This window comes from Buceros rhinoceros, unplaced genomic scaffold (assembly GCF_000710305.1).
Source record: "Buceros rhinoceros silvestris isolate BGI_N320 unplaced genomic scaffold, ASM71030v1 scaffold12293, whole genome shotgun sequence".
In the NCBI taxonomy this organism is placed as follows: Eukaryota; Metazoa; Chordata; class Aves; order Bucerotiformes; family Bucerotidae; genus Buceros; species Buceros rhinoceros.
The window spans coordinates 22104-39130 of NW_010401852.1; the positions used below are offsets into that span (position 1 = coordinate 22104).

At 40.6% G+C, this 17027-nt stretch overlaps 2 protein-coding genes across 2 annotated transcripts in view; one reads left to right on the top strand and one right to left on the bottom strand.

Annotated features, from left to right (window-relative positions):
- DZIP1 (DAZ interacting zinc finger protein 1) overlaps positions 1-7062 on the top strand; it is a gene marked incomplete at its 5' end in the record, with an annotated part of 27322 nt that extends 20260 nt beyond the window's left edge. Inside the window, 8 exons of the mRNA XM_010132417.1 lie at positions 401-546; positions 871-1066; positions 1429-1558; positions 1750-1800; positions 2643-2845; positions 3186-3316; positions 6275-6446; positions 6980-7062. Coding sequence (XP_010130719.1) covers positions 401-546; positions 871-1066; positions 1429-1558; positions 1750-1800; positions 2643-2845; positions 3186-3316; positions 6275-6446; positions 6980-7062 — 1112 coding nt within the window. The remainder of the gene's footprint in view (positions 1-400; positions 547-870; positions 1067-1428; positions 1559-1749; positions 1801-2642; positions 2846-3185; positions 3317-6274; positions 6447-6979) is intronic.
- Positions 7063-8621: 1559 nt separating this feature from the next.
- On the bottom strand, positions 8622-16392 carry CLDN10 (claudin 10). The gene is made up of 4 exons (XM_010132418.1): positions 16188-16392; positions 15942-16023; positions 9724-9831; positions 8622-8997 (listed from the first exon to the last, which is right to left on the bottom strand). The coding sequence occupies exons 1-4, from the start codon at positions 16390-16392 to the stop codon at positions 8883-8885; spliced, it is 510 nt and encodes a 169-aa protein (XP_010130720.1). The 3' UTR covers positions 8622-8882.
- Positions 16393-17027: the final 635 nt, after the last annotated feature.

Sequence of the window (17027 nt, forward strand, 5' to 3'; positions counted from 1 at the left end):
TTCAGCTTTGATTTGAAATCCCACTTCTAGAGAACTTAATTACCAGAAGATCCTCTTTCTTCATCGGATGTTTCCAAGTACAGTTCTAAAAGTAAAGATCTTTGTTGCTAAATACTCAGGCATGTATCTTTACAGTGATTCTGTAACAAGAAAAATAAAAGTTACTTGTGATGGGGTGAGTATGAGGTGCTGAGATACAGAAGTCAGCTCACTTGGAACCTCTAAGATTTTTTTTAAAGATTTTACAAGATTTTAAAATGAATACAACTCCATGTACAAAAAGTGCACATGTATGTCTGTGGTGTTTCTAATGAATGCATGCTTCAATGCAGTTTTTATTGTCTCGTGTACGGTGGATTTTTCAGTGTCTCTTAAATGCATTTTTCTGGTCTTATTTCAGAAATGGACAAAGGCGATCATAACGCAGGTAGAAGTAACGACTATTTAAAAAATGCTTTGAAGACTTATCCTTTTTTAACTAGAGAATTTCGAGTTGTGTTGGAGCAAGCCCTGGAAGAGAAGCTGGAATCCTTGGGAATTAAACCAGTAAGATTGTTTTGAGTTATCTGAAAGAAGGGTAATGGTCCCACTTTTTTGCTGTTGTCTTTCACTCTTGTACCGCAACCCTCAAACTATAAAATCCAAAGCTAAATTTCCACGTTATAAATAAGTGCAATTCATTAACTTGAGATGATGTCTATCAAATTGCAGCTGTTGAGGATATGGCTACACCTGTGAGCAGCGTTACCAACTTTTGCGGTTTTTCTACAAGCTTTGTGACATTTGAAATTGAAAATAGTGTGTATGATTATAAGATACCAATCCCAGAAATAATAACCCCTGTGTTTACAATACGATTTGTTTCCTTAGGGTGTTCGCGGTATCCCAAATGATCGCTTAAATAAAATTCTGCGTGCTATTGAATCTGCTAGAGAATGCAAGCAGAAACAAGAGCCTGACATTCAGCGAATTCGAGAGCATCTTGAACGCCAAGTTAGCTCTAGGGCTGAAGAGAAATCATTGTCTTGTAATAGACCTGTTCCCTGTCCTCAGCTTCCTCCAGAAGGTTAAAATGGTTTTGTTTGATTTTTTTTTTTCTCCTACATTTTATAACTGCTACTTAAGATTTTATATAGCAACATTTCTGTATAGCTCCTTTCATATTTTTTCATGTAAATATTCTATACAGCTATGGCCAGCTAAAGAGTTTCTTTTAAAAGCTTCTTGATGTGTTTAACTACAGAAACCTTACCTCCCCTGTTGGTGGGGTACATGGTAACTATGAAGTCCTTTGAAGAAAAAAATTGCTTTTTTTCTCCTTTTTTCTAAAACTGTAATCTGCAGCAGAGATATTCTTAGTTTTAGAAATTATATATAAAATATACCAAACATTGTTTCTAATAATGAGATAGATAACTTCTCTTGTAGATAAGCAGAAGTTCAGTCAATTGGGTATTTCCTCATCTGCCACACCACGAAAACCAGTAAAACGCTCTTCAACAGCTGTCCGCCCGGCTGAACAAAGAACAGCCATCACTGAGAATACTTCTACACCAAAGTAAGAGATGCTATTCTCGTAGTACTCATACCTCAGGTAACAATCCTTTGGGTTTGACTTTTTGTGACTAATGTGAACATTTCCTGATAATACTGTAAGAATTCAGCAATGAATTCATGGTACTTATATATAAATTTTATGCCTATTTAGTTGACTGTCAGTCTTGAAATAACTTGTCCTGTTATTTTTAGATCCAGGAAGCTTTTTGGAAATGAAGTTTCTAGAAAGACGTCTAGCATCACGTATGTTTTGTTCTCTAGTAATTTTGAAGAAAACATTTTTGGTGACCGAACATCCAAATGCTTGCTGCACCAAAGCTATCATTAAGTTAAAATTAAAAACACTTTCTGGACTACATATTTCATATTTTGCTTTAAAGTATTATTCCATTTGACTATGTTGTTATAATCCTTGAAAGACAGCACGTTCTCCTTTCAGCAGATGTAGTCTTTGTTGTTAATTAGAGAGGGACATTCAATAAAATCAGTACTTCCTTTAGTTTCACTCTCAGATACTTTTTCTGAGCCAGTTAAAAGCACTTAAAGACTTTGGTGACTTAATTTTTTCAGATAATTGATACTCTCTTACTGTGACCAAAACTAAACTAAACACAATATTCCAGATTCTACTCACATCAGGTACATTACTTTGTCATTTCCTGCACTGAAAAATTCATAAATTATTTTTATCTAACAGAATGTCAGAACAGTCTTTCTGTGGTGTAGATTCCTTGACCCAGAACTTTGCTTTCCCTGCTGATCCTTATCTGAAAGCATATCTTTATTTTTCTGGCAAGACATGTTATGTATCGGTGTGTTGTTTTGTAAAGGTGATTGGTTAGGTGGAAATAGTCGTGTCTATATAGGAGATCATTTTGTGATAACTTTCTGCATTTACTCAGCAACATAATTTCTTTTCAATAGCTTTATGGATAGTTAGAACTTATGAGACCTCCCGGGTTTTTTCATGTAAGAAAAATGCACATGTTATTGGAAAGGAAAATACAAGGAAGCTTAAATTTGTATATAGCAGTGCAGTCACTGAAGCCCTGTAAGTCCTCCGGTTGTATGGTTTTTTTACTTAGAACTCCACCATTCAGTTCAGAGGAAGAAACAGATGAAGATGATACTAAACGGTCTTACCCATCACCAGAATTACTGCAAAGGCAGTCAAAAACATCAGGCACTAAAGTTAGTGCTTTTCAGAAGGTTTCTGGCAAAAGCGATATGGATGGGATGGAGGAAAGTGAAACTGAAGAAACTGGAACACCTGCCAAAACTTCAAAAGGTTTTTTCCCTACTTTTGTATATGCAAGTTGTAACAGCTGTGTGTGATTTTGCATTTCTGGGTAATATTTCTGGGTTAGAAAACATAATAAAGGCAGACTATCTAGTCTTGAGTGCATATATATTTGTGTGCATTTAAATGTTTTTGCTAATGTGTTAATATAGTGCTTAGATATGTCGGTTCAAATTAGATGTGCATCATGCTGTTTTATATAAATGCAGAAAAAAAGACAGTCTGTCCCAGAGGGACTTCTTTTGCTTGTTTTTTACTTTGTGGAAGATTTCTGGAGGGATGTCAGTAAAGCCTCTTACTTGTGAATGTAATTTTTTATGAACTTTAGGAGCAGTTATTCAAAAACTGACCGAACAAGTTGGAAAGAGTCTTTCTAACCGTGGAAATAAGAACAAACCAGCTGGAGGAATTAATGTTGCGCAGGCATTTGTTAACAAAGAAGAGGTGAAAGAACTGAAGGTACTGCTTTTAATAGTCATTATTGTTTCCTTTCCGTAAGTACTTTTGGTTTTTTGATGCTGAAACCATCTTGACCAATGAAAAACTTAATTCTCAAAGATACTTTTGGAATTACAGCTAAATAGTCTTTTTGGGTATGTCTGCGCTGGTATATAGAAAAGTGCTAGCAAGTGACCTCGTCATCCGTGCTGCTTATTGGTTTATACCATGACTATTTGTGATCACTACAGCTAGCCCAAAGTTTGGGCGTAACTGGTATCATTTTTTATCTCCTGCTCTATCAGCATAGAGAGAGCCCTTCTTTACTTGCTTTCCTTGGACCTTTTTTGATGGAGGAAAAAATGAATAGGTTTATCTAATATTTTTAAAATACTTTTACTTCTAAAGCCTTTATCTGATATGGAACTTTAAAATACATTTTAATGAGGGGATAAATTCCATTTTTGAGTATGGTCTTTGTTCTGCTGCATCTTTTTACAATCACAGACTGTTTTCAGACTGCATCAGATCTGCCACTGATGTCCATCTATTGAATATGCCATGTGTTCATAATTAGAATACTAACACAACTTCCTCTTTACATTTCAGGCTCCTAAGGTCCCAGTCTGCCCCTCAGTTTAAAGTTTTAAAATTAGTAAGTTGCTTTGGTGGAAATTGATTTTTGCCTAAACAGTTTTTAAAAGGACAAAAGTTACTCCAAATTGGGGCAATAGGCACCAACTGGAACACAGGAAGTTCTATCTGAACATGAGGAAAAACTACTTTACTCTGAGGGTGACAGAACACTGGAACAGGCTGCCTGGAGAGGTTGTGGAGTCTCCTTCTCTGGAGATACTCAAAACCCACCTGGACGTGATCCTGTGCAACTTGCTCTAGGTGAACCTTCTTTAGCAGGGGGCTTGGCCTAGATGATCTCTAAAGGTTGCTTCTGATCCAAACCATTCCATGATTTTAGGAAAAATATTTTTGCTTGAATTCACTTAGAATTATACATATAATACCTCGTGTCTCTGATGTATTCACACAGTGGCATGTTCCTGTATGGACATGATGAGTTCAAAATAAGTTTATGAACCCAGGGCAGGCATTGTGACTTTGTTTCTGAAATCTTTTCCAGACAACACACCATCTTGGATTCTTTCCTAATTATATATGAATGTGCATATATTCACATCCATATTTGTATGTTTAAATGTAGATTATGGTTCAAGTTAATTCTTTAAATTTTAGGTGGGATTTTCAAAGGTGCCCAAAGACATAAACACAAAGTGCCATTGGAATGATGGTTTCTCTGAAAATCCAGACTTTTTACTAGCTTAAATACAAATAGCTTAAGTAGTTCAGCTGCTAATGGTCATTCTCAAAACACACAGTACCATAAAACCGTTATACGGCATCCCATTGTCATATATTTTATAAAGGCCAGAAGTTATTTCAGAAACATTTTAGAGAATTTTGTGCTTACCTATAGCCATATTACCTGAGTTCATCTGGACCAGACATGGTATGGGTTATGGTATTTCTTTGGAGTAAGTCTTTTAGTTAATAAAACTGCTTAGCAGTTTTGGTTGGTGCTGTGTATTGACACTTGATCAAAACTGAATTCTATTTGAAGTTGATGTTTTTCTCTGTATTTTGAGCTTTAAAAATCAATTGGGACTTCAGTGGATGTTTGAAGAAACAATTTCTCAATATACGTGACTCTGACTTTCCCTTTACCACACCCTCCAAATGCAGATAATTTAGAACAGCGAAATGTTGAGTCCTGGTATGTTAATAATACACCGACCAGATCTGTCAGTTTTTGAAAAACAGTTTGCAATGTTAAAATCGAATTATGTTGCAAGATAGAGCATTACTGCAGTCTCTTTCCTTCTTCAAGACACAGGACACGTTCATATTTGTTGATTTTTCTCTAGTATGTGCATACCTTACATTGTTTTCTAACTGCATCTGAATCTTTCTTCTGTGCGATAGAAGCACCTTCTCTACATTACTGTAATATCGAGATCCTCCAGCGAAACAAGGGTTTGGCTTTGTGAGAAACCGTCTTTCACTTCCCCCAGTTAAGCCCCCTAACAATGGCATAATTCCATTGAGCCACATCTGACTGACAAATAGGAAAATGCTGTAGCTCTTCTTTCAAAAGCTGAATGCAGATAGTTACTTCTCAGGCAGATGAGGTAAGGAGGACCGTGGACTCACTGTCTTCCAGCTCGTTGGTTTGACTTGGCTCTCATTTTGTGAGCTCACTATGAAAATCTACCTTATTTAATTAAAAATACGCTTCTACATGCTGACAGGGAGTCTTAAGAGGAACACATATTTTAACTTTGAGCACCGTGTGGGGTTTTAACCTTTCACTTTAAATTTATCTTTAAATTTTAAATTTAAATGTTAATATTTCTCTTTAAATAGATTTAAGTTGAAAAGGCCTTTATTGCAATACTACATTTTTCTGGTGTGAATCATCACAGAATGCTTATATAGCAAACTCAACTGTCAGCTGGCATGATGACGTGGTGTCTTTATGTCAAGTACTGTATCAAGTAGTATCCATTCTAACGCTTAAAGGACTTGCCATCGCATTGCAATAGCTAATATCCCAGAAAAGATGATACTTTTTTAAGTTAGGCGTTTAATACCTGAAAACGTAGGATTCTGCCAGTTCTGGCAGAACTTTAAACTTTTGTAGTACACGACTTTAAAAAAACACTTTTAGCTTTGGAACTATAATAGTAAATTAATACAGTTTAGATAACCGAATTGCGTGGATTGTAAAACCGTGATGATAGGTGTCATACTGGCCGTGTGCCAGTGCATTTTTCTTCAGCACACTGTTGAGTTCACATTGTGCTCAACATTGCGCTTCTTCGTGTTGTTGGGTTGATGGAAGATCTCAGTGCGGTTTGAACAGACAGAGAAAAGATGCATGTTTTTTCTTCTTCTCCCTGTTAGGTCACAGAAGTTGATGAAGATGACTGGGATATATCATCATTAAAAGAAGACTTTTTATTCATGAAAGATGATAGAGGTCAGAAGGCATTGACTGTTCAGAAAAATGAGCCAAATGCTGAATCTGTGATACAGGCATGGGGTCTTCCAAAGACAAGTGTCCCCAAGGAGGAAGGTAATGTATTCATACCTCTACGTTATGAGTCTTAAGCGACTGACACAGCTAGAGGGGAACTTAAACATAGTGTAATTCAATAGATGGTATTTTGTAAGAACAAGTAAGAAAAACGGTGCGTTTGGGTTTATGTCATATAAATATTATATATGTTTACATATACTATGTATGTTTACATACACTTACATGTAAGTAGTGGTAATCTGGTAATCGTCTCTGGTAACAGCCTCAATTTTACACAGAACTTAAATAATAGTTTCTAGCCCTAACGTTTCAATATACCTAAAGGTTAAAGCTGCGTCAGTTACATAAAGATACTTCACATGATCTTTAAAGAGAAAGTGACACTGACACTGACTGCCCTTCTGTAACAGCAACAGCCTTCAGGTTATCAGCCCTTGTCATTTCCTCACTGGGTGAAATTCTGGACTTCCTGAAGTCCCTAGGTGATTTTATCTCATAGGTAAATACAAAGTAAAAATACCCCCACAATGGTATTAATAATCATGAATATTTTTCTGTTATTTTAACAGGCCTTCATGAAGCTGATAATACAAGCACGTTAAAAAGCACCTTAGTCACGGTAACAGATTGGAGTGATTCTTCAGATGCATAATCGCTGCGTTCCTGACAGTGGGCACTGCCTTCAGATTCTGCTGGGGTCAAAAATACAGTTAAAATCATCAAGTGTTTCCTATTCATTTCTCATATTGGTCACGTAATAACCAGGAATATTGTTCACAGAGCTCTTGTGTCTTTCAGTCCTGAATTTGAAACAAGAATATTCATATACCCATTACTTGAAAACAAAAGAGGACCTCAGCTACAAAACTAGTTATTATTAAATGCCTCCTATTTGGGAGAGTTACTGGTTTTTTTATGTGTTAGAGTGGAGTCCTAGTTAACATAAAAGCATAAAAATTGGGAAAAAGAGGGAAGTAGCAGGCTAGGAAAGCTCTGACCTGCCATTGTGGAAATAATTCCGTATTTCTGTTTTGTCCATATTGGCTGCCCTCTTAAAAAACAACAGAGTTTTGACTTAAATGAAATACAAAAATAAAGGAACCTCGAATGACCTTTGTAGTTCTGATGTATTTCAGATGGTATCAGGTACAAAACCTTTTCTATCATACTGTGCCGTTGTTACATAGGAGTATTCATTTTTTTATATTTACACCTTTGTGCTAAAATGTATTGAAACTCCAAGAGTCCATCAGCTCAAACCTCAGGACAGACCTGAGTTTGTTGTTACTCATAATCGCTGGTCTCATTTATTGACTCATACAAATATCCCCTCAAGAGCTGTCCCATTTCTATGGACAGGTAAAAAAAAAAAGCACTAGCTGAATTTTCAAACTGTCGTAACTCACTGAGGATTATCTGAAGTAGTGCTGTACGGTATTGCCCGTTTTCATTTGGTCAGCCCTGGGGGAATGTCACTGGCAGAGCAGGCCAGCTGGTATTGCCCGGGGTTTTTCCTTCCCTTTCGTAACCCAGTGGCTTGGAGGCATTCTGGAGCCAAAGGTGTCCTGGCACCCTGCCCAGCAGGGGGGAATGAAACCAACACTCTGGAAGTGACTTGTTGCCAGCAGGGGCGAGTGCTGAGGCAGAGTGCAAGCCTGGTGACACAAAGCAAATGCAGAAGGAAGAAACTGCCCTCAAGCCTTATCTTGCCCACCAAAAAACTCCCCATGGGCTGCAGCCTCGCTCAACCTTTGCTCTCTCTGCCATGCACACAAAAGCTCACGATCACACACACATTCTCAGGCTACGCAAGACCCTCTCTAGAGACTGTTTTTTAACAACTGGCCCTGACTCTTCTTAGTATCTGCTCCTGCCTCCCCAAAACCCATACTTACTTTCACTTCACCCAGTCTCTCCCTCTTCTTATTCCTATGGCACCAAATTGACCCAGCTACCCACTGTACCACCCTGGCAATATGGTAAGGAGATAGGAGCCTGCTGATGCCGCCTGACTGTTGTCTGGTGCTGCAGTTACAGTGCGCTCTGCGATTCCAGTGTCACTGCTAATCAGTGGTGAGGTATTTTACATACTAACTGGCATGGAGCACAGCTGCTTTGTCAGGTACTGAACTCATTTCAGGAACAGTTCCCGTGATGCACTGCCATTGATATGATGCGTGTGCTGCCATTCCCGTAAGCAACTGACATTCTGAATTGGTAAATACCTCATTTATTTTTTTCAAGAAAGCAACATCAGCTCAGGATTTCCAGGTATAAACTTTACAATACCAACATCAGTCTGAAAATATTATATAATAAAATTTACATCAGTATGTAAAAAGCTGCAAGTTAATGTTTTAACAAGTCAGTTGTCTTAGTGGTAAGTACATTGGGGGTGGGGCGGTAGGCAAAATCACTCAATGAAACATACAAACTCATTTTTAAAACGCTTTGACTCTTCCAGCAGTACAATTAAACATAAGCGTTCTTGTCAAAGGGCTTTGGTGGGGTTTTGTCTGGGACACTGTTGTGGACCTTTGTACGAGAAGACATCACAGATGCAGCTCCGTTGTATGCATACCCCCTCCTGAAAAGAGAAGAGAATCAAGCCTTTACAGTTCATCCCACAGACAGGTAACATCTCTGCATCCAACCATTACGGTAATACAAAACTAGAAGAAATGTACAGCAATGTACCTATAAAATTCAGGGGAGGGGACGGGGGGACACCTTCCTCCCCTGTGCGGTCTCATTCTGATTTGACATTCCCCCTCAAGCATCAACCTTTGCAATTCACTTTTCTATAACGTTCTCCCTTGCTCACAGCTAAGTACTCTAAAGCCGAAGCATGGAATATTTAGGCTGTGGCAGATGTAGGTGGATAGTAACTCCCTCCAGCTGTGCCTCTGAGCTATTGTGCCTGTTCTGCTGCTGGAGATCCCAATGCCCCCACAGCTGTCCTTCACCTCACTTTTAATCTGGTGATTTGGGATCAAAGCCATTCTACTATTCACACCTGTAAGGTGAGCTGAACACTTTTCCTACAGCAGTGAATGCATTTTTTTCCCAGCTGTAATAAATTAATGAAGAATATCTACAACACAAGTGCTTGTTCTGAGTCAACAGCTTTTCTCAATGACATTAATGATGGACAGAGCATTGTCCTTAAATCTCGGTGTTTTCTTTTATCCACACAATCTTTTTTCTGAACCTCATTATGAAGCGTTTTGGAAAAGTCATCCAACTGCATGCGTACAGGGTGTGCAAATGTATGAGCGTCGATTTCTTTCAGTAAGTACGGCTTGTGTTTTACCTTGGCGAACTGCTGTTTTCAGCTATTGAGAAGCAGAATATACTGCCGCCAATTATGCAGAGTGAAGCTCCAGCCCATCCAATGAACAAAGCTGCTCCTAATTCATACCTACAGGAAGTTAATAAATGGGTTTAACAAAAGACAGCATGAGTTTAACAGGTTTTTTTCGGAATAGGAGAACTAAATTATTTTTTCTGAATAACTTCTCATTGACATACACATTCGTTATTCATCGCAAAATCAGCAGCTCTGCCATTTGCCCATGTGCTTTCCATTATTCCCTCTTACTCAAGAGGCAAACTCTGTCCCTGCCCTTCACTTGGGCAATGCTTATCTCCCCATGCAGCTAGCTGAGGTGCCTGACTTTCCCACGTCTCCTCCTGGATTGCTTGGCTGTGGAGTTGCATGATTTCTGGACCGTTCACAGCACGCAGCTCCTGTCCCTTTGGACTGTATCAGGTTTGTTCCTTCTGGCTCCTGAGCTGGACAGGGGCTTTCACTGAGCTGGCGACTAGAGCTGCTGCGTACAACTCTCCTTAGCTCTCCTCTCTGGCTCTCAGGATTTCTCTTTCTCCCTCTCCACACTCCAGCCTGCTAAAAACTTGAGGGTTTTGTACCCGTATATATAATAACACGCATATATATGCAGATGTACGTGTATATACACATGCACATGTGACGTGCCAGCAACTCTGCTTCTCTAGTCCCTGCGGCTGGATTCAGGCTGTAAGACACTGCTTCCCTCCAAGCCTTTGGGCACACTTCAAGGTCACCAACAACCATCTCCTCTGTCACCCACAGATTTGCAGCCACAAATTGCAGCCAGAGCTGCTCAGTTTGATGCTTTAGGAGCGTTATCATGCAAGGTTAAGCCCAAGTTTCTAAAGCAACAGTAGAAAGTGAAGGAAAAGAAGGGCAAAGGGAAGAGATTCTTTTCTTCCCCCTGCTCGAGCTCAGTGCCCATAACCTGAGCTCTGGACCTTCAAGACAAGCAGCAAAGCCACGGCTGCCACTTGTCTGCTCCATTCCCCAGCTCTTTGCCTAGAGGTACCGCTCTTTTCAGCTGACCTGCGTTAGACTGCAGGCCCAACAGCCTCCAGAGCCTCATATTCCTCACTCTTCGGACAGACTGTGGGTCTCCTGTTCCTTCTCTGCTCCAGTTCCTCCATGAGGAAACCTTTATCTCCTCCTGACTCCTAGGATCCTGTACTGGAAACACAGGCCGCTGTCCCCCATCCAGCTGCAGTTACCAGTCAGGTGGCTGTGCTGTTCAAGCCTTTGTTAGTATGTTTATTTATTGTAAGCTCAGCTCTGGTGAGGCAGCCTAATGAAAGCCTCTGCTTGACAGCCTGCCTGTACAGCTGAAAAACTGCAGGTGCATCCTTTCCAGCTAGTTCTGAACATTTCAGTTTGAATGGATCCTAATTTCACATTAGCTGAAATATGTAACTGGAAACACCTGTAAGATGTTCTACAAAACTTGCATCTTTACAAAGATGACACTCCAAAATTGCCCGTGAGCCCAGAGACCCAGAAAACAATACAGCAACTTCTGTAATAAGTCACAAAAGGGTGAACACTGGCTGGAGAACAAAAAAATCACTTTTCTATGTTTTCTTGAGATTCTAACCAGAGGTAAAAAAAAAAAGGTCACACAGGGAGAAAAAGCCACGCTTAGGATATCAGTGCTGGATGCTATGGACACCCAGGTTCAAGTCATTTCTGACTCAGGGACTTCCTGCCAAAAAGAGACGGAGACATTGGAGCGCCAAGGAAGAATACTTCATGAGGGCTTGCGCCTGACTCTTCATGGCCCTGCTAGTGCTCTAATCTAACTTCAAAGCTTCTTCCCCATTTTCCACTCACATCATCTAAGCAGAGCTTTTATTATCATCCCTTGCTAAAAAAGGATCAGATTCCCCCAATGTTCTCCACACCCAATGTGGGACTTAGGCACCCAGTCCCCAAATTAAACTGATGGAAACCATAGCTCAGCTGCCTTTCACACTGGGAAACTCTAGACCCAGCCCCGTTTGACTTCAAAATGTGCCAAGCCTGTAAAGCTTTAATTTTAACTGTTTAATTTTAACAGTTCCAACTGTTCCACTGTTCCAACTGTTTCACAAGACTTGAGCAGATCTCCGTCTGTTCAGGGACTGAACAGGGGTTCTCATTTAGAAACAGGTATCTATATCAGAGCTCACCACCTAGGACCTGTTACAGTCAACACGCAAGAAATACACACAAAGTGCACTTCTAGGTCACCCTCAAGGCAGCTCTTTTAACAAGCTGTGTAAAGGCAGATCAAAGTGACCAACTCAGATGTGAGGTAAGCCCCATTCTGGGGATCCCTCCTTCCCCACAGGTCCTGCCAGAGCACACCTCGTGTACATGGACCAGGGTTAGGCTCCCCTCAAAAGCCAGCGCAGACCACGGTGGTGCTGCAGAACACAGCTGGACCAAGACCAAGGAATGCTGTTGCTGTAACAAATTCCTTAGCAAGACCATTTACTTAGAAAGTGGAAAACAAGTTTGTTTCCACATTTCTATCTAACAACATTAAACGGTTGGCCAGAGGCTAATGTGCAAGAGAGACTGGGGACAATGGCCATCTCCCCTCCTGAAGCTCTTCCGGTTGTATGAAAAAGAAATCAAGATTACGTTGGGTTTAGCTGGATAGAAAAGGGTTTCCTCACTGTTGTCTGCTAGTTGGGAAAGAAGACATGGGGTCTGGCCTTTGTTCCTGTGATTGTCTGTACTTTTAAAGCAACATTTGTCACTGTAACATGTATAAAGAGATTGCATATATGGACTCTTCTCGGGTGATTGTCACAGCTCAGGTTAATGAGTTGCAGAGCTGGCCTAATTGGTCTTTCCTCCACCTCTCTGAACAGATAAAAAAGCCCTTCTGATTTATACTGGTGCTTATGAGGAAAACTTCAAATTTTCAACTGCATATCAACCTGTGTACGAGTCCGTCCCTGCATTTTTTCCAATCCAGCTTTTCAGCATGTAAGAAGGCAACTCTAACCTCCCATCAAAATCCAGTATGTAAAAAAACCTTACCATGTGAAAAAAAAAAAACAAAAAACAACTTTACGTACGTTGGTATTTCCAGGAAAAAAAAAAAAGAGGGGAAAAAAAAATAGAGAGATAGGATTTTTTAGAATAAATTTCTGTATTTCTGCATTTCTGTACTTGCTGTTTTTCCCTTCTCTCTTTATCACTAATATCTTTCCAGGAAACACACTCATCTGTTCTTACACTTCCTGGTTGGAAGAACCAAAGCAGTCTCTCTCTGAAGTGTGTGGCTGCACATCTACCATCTCCAGTCAGTGAAATCAATCTGATTAGAGATCGCTGGCAGCTCAGGGCAGAGCAGGACAGTGATGAAGAGGCCTAGAGGTGCTGACCGCTGAGGACGATAAGAATTCGACTGCAGGGAACTGAAAGCCACCTTCAACTCACACTGACCAAGCAGGCTAAAGGCAGAATTTTTGCTGTAATCCAGGGAGACAGCATTCAGTGGAAGAAAGAAAGAAAGTACAATATCAGTATAGAAGAAAAATATTCTGGTTGTTACATATATTAGGACGATGAAGTAAACTGCCAAGAAAACCAGTGGAAGCTTCACTGGTTGACTGGATGACGCCGTATGTAAAGGACATACCTCCCTCCCTCCCTGTCAAATCAGCACTACTACAATGGAAATACACATTTTGAATGTCCAATTCTTACAATTCTTAGAACATGAAAAATAGATTCAAAGGTAACGGCGGGAGAGTGGCCTGTGTGAACTGTGCACAATCCATTCAGAGACAAGAAAGCTGAAGGGAAACAATTCTCTATAAAAGAGAATGAGAAGTTAGTCAGATAATTTGGATGAACTAACCCCATTCATCAATAACAATGACCGTGATTATGGAGTTCAAACTGTGGCAGGGACAAAAAGAATAAAGACTGAAAGAGGTGGATTTTTAAATTAAAAGTAGTCAAGTGGCAAAATAGTTTCTGAAGAGCAGCTCTAGGAGCAACATTAGCAAGACAGCAAAATGAAACACTGACTTTCCCCTATTAGAGGTGTCTGAGGAAAAATTAAATCCATCTTGGTTGCAAGCACCAAGGTGTCCCATGCTGTCCCCAACACTTTGCACATATCATTATGTAGGGTCAAGCAATTCCTTTGGAGCCGTTTTAAACCAGCAATGCAAACTATTATTTCATCAGGACATGAAGTCCAGCCTAAAATTTCTTTCTAAGTAAGGTTTTAGGCACCCACGGTGTCTGTCATGCCTCAGTTATATAATTCAAACCAGAAGTCTCTTGGACAACAACCTGAGGCAGGTCTTTGATTTCTCCTGCACCCTTACACACCTCAGGGTGTCTATTCCAAATGTAGAAGGCTGGGGGGAAATTCTGATGGCTGAGATAATGCTAAACCTCTCCAGTTGTTTGTTTTCCACTAATAGTATCTCAACCCTGCCTTTGACACTGCCAGAATAACTTCAGGAGAAAAATGTGCAGTAAAAGGTGAAAGGTTGAAACCCAAAGCAGCACCCTCTCTCAGTGAAGAGCCAATGCCAAATTTCCAGAGTATACCAGCAAAGCTTATTAAATTCTTCTGCAACGCATATTAGAGTTCACAGATGGCCATGAAATACACTACTCCAACACATTTTACACCGGTTGAGAGAGAAAGGAGTCGAATGCCACCATTAGCTTAATCTGATGCAGGGTCATTGCACGAGCTACATACACTGTGCACAACTCACATCACAACTTCTGGCTTTCCTCTCTGCCTTTATATTTGCAGTCGTGACTTCGTGTGCCCACAGCTGAGCTATGCTGGTTGTTCAGAAAAAAGGTAATTTCTGCAAAGGACGTTTTATTCCCTTTATTTCAATATTTAAACTGGATTTCTCATTCCCTCACAGTAAAACTCCGCTGTGAGGTCTGCCTCCTCTTTTGCACCAGAAGAGCATAGGAATAGAGTGAAGGAAATGGACTTCTGGCAACAACCACAGTATTTTTCACTAGGAACAGAAAGCCTGATGAATAATTAACTTCTAGCTATACAGCCAGGCTCCATTTTCTTCAAAGTACCTCACATCCTTGTTTCTTTTGGAGGCCTTTTAATCCTGTCCTCACCATATCAAACAAGCAGAACTATAAAAGAATTATGGAGAACACTAATCTTAACTTCTTCTCAAGAAAGGAGAAGCAGAGTCAGCCCTACTGCAAATGTGGAGCCAGTTAATGTTATTTACTCAGACCATTTTCTTTCTGTGAAGGAGAAACAGAAAGGGTCAGGTTTCCTTATCGAGTCCCTACTTGGGTCTCAGAGAAATGTATACCCAGTGCTTGACATATCCTGGAATCACCACCAAGGAAACTTTGAAATCCTTGCCTTTAAAGGTAACATTACATTATGTAAGAAGCCAAAATAGTAGAGTCTATGATGTTGTAACTGACAGCCAGCATTTTCAGACTTGTTAGTTAAGCTGTGAATCCAAAATCCAAGTACTGGTTCATGAACCGATGCCTTTGTTGGTCCTGAGAACTTGTACGGCTTTAAAGGGAATCTGTAGGGATGCTCATTATTGCTGGTAGGGATCCTGCAGTTCTATATATAAACACTTGCTCCCTTAAGTTTAATTACAAGTATAGTCAAAGCATTTATGTTAGTGCTTTTAAGACCACGGGATACAATAGGGTTTATGATCCAAATTTCAGTCATCCTGACTCAAAAATCTGTCAGCAAAACGTCCATAAATCCTGCAGTCTTCGAGAGGAATCAAGACTGCGCACTGCTCGACACCGTTACAGAAACCACCTTCTATCAAAAGCTTAAGGAAACAATTTTCTTCCTTTCCTATCGAATGATGCGCCTAATGAGCACCTCTGTCTTGTGCAATCCTTTTTCTTCGCTCCTGATTAACCCCATTTGCTCTGGGGCGAGTGGGGCAGAACCCTGCTGAGCCGCAATAAACCTGGGCACAAAGATTACAGAGCAATCACTGTACGGGAAGGTGTTCGTTCATTAAATTTCAGCACACGGTTACTCAAGTTGGAAAATATGATTAAATAAAACCGCAGCCCATGCCGCTTCTCTGCCCAACAGGAGAAGCACCTGCTGCCTGTTTAACTGGGCTCTCGTGCGCAGTATGAAAATTAAAGTCTCTTCTTTGAAAGATTTATGGATATAGGAAAGTACTTACTTTTGTGCAACAAAAGAAGGATCAAAGAACTCAGACGTAATCCTGTTTGCATACAGGGAACAACTAGTCATAGAGCACAGCCCTGAAAAGCATAAGACAAACCATTCAGTGGAGCCAGCAGAAGAGCTTTGGGCCTGAACCTGAAACCAATGAAGTCACGGAGAGTTGTGCGCGGATTTCTGTGGAAAAGCAGCAGCTCTGGTATGACTTCAAATATGCAGACTTAGAGAAATAAAGTATATTTACCGGAGAGTATGAAAATCAGTCCAGCTAAACAAGCTATTTTTGCTTTAGTCTGATCAGAGCCTCCGACTTTTGTGCACTTCATCCCAATCAGTCCAAAAATGGCACCAAAGAAGCCCAGGCAGACGGCGGAGATCATCAGTCCTCTGCAGGCCTGGATGTAACCTGCAGTGAGAAAGAGAAAGGCTAACGTGAGAGCTGGGACCATAATGGGTTTCGCAGTAGTTCCTCTCCCTCTGTGTAGCGTTAGGCATTCACTATCGCAAACCGAACAAGACCTCGGCTGGAGTAACGTCACCTCACCATTGAGTGTATTCTTCTAGGTGACGTGTGTCCTTCACAGGGCATCATCACCTGAGCCCAGCTCATGAGAAACATACTATGGCATTCAAGGCTGCAAAGAATAATCCTGTGGCTTTGTGTATCATATCTGCAATGAGATTTTGAAGAACAACTCCATGTAGTTGGTGCAGTGGCTGTCCTAGGTTGCAGAGCCACTCCATGTACACAAAGCAAGTCGTACATGTCAGTCTTTGTGTGTGTGTGTGGCAGATGCAATACAGCTGGCAGCAGATTGGCCGCACTGACCCTAGCTGGGGTCCTGGGTCTGCCTGGACATGCCACCACTTTGATTTGAATCTGTCAAGAAGGCACTCACTCTGCAAGGAAGTCAAACACATGCTGAGCTCCATGAACAGCATTAGGCAGCCCTTTGAGATAAACAAACCACTGCCACACTTAAGCCTGGACAAATGGCCTAGGGCTGGCTTCAGCCACATACAATTTTGCCATGTTGGCTGCAGCTGCCCCAAGCTGGAGCTCCCAGGGGCCAGGCCTTTCAGC

Excerpts from the sequence above, each read along its gene's own strand:
- CLDN10 (XM_010132418.1), bottom strand. The coding sequence starts at position 16,392 with ATGGTCCCAGCTCTCACGTTAGCCTTTCTCTTTCTCACTGCAGGTTAC. Across the intron at positions 9,832-15,941 it reads CCTTCTTTTGTTGCACAAAA|GTATGAATTAGGAGCAGCTT; the intron begins GTAAGTACTTTC and ends AACTTCCTGTAG. Across the intron at positions 8,998-9,723 it reads GAAAACAGCAGTTCGCCAAG|GAGGGGGTATGCATACAACG; the intron begins GTAAAACACAAG and ends TTCTCTTTTCAG.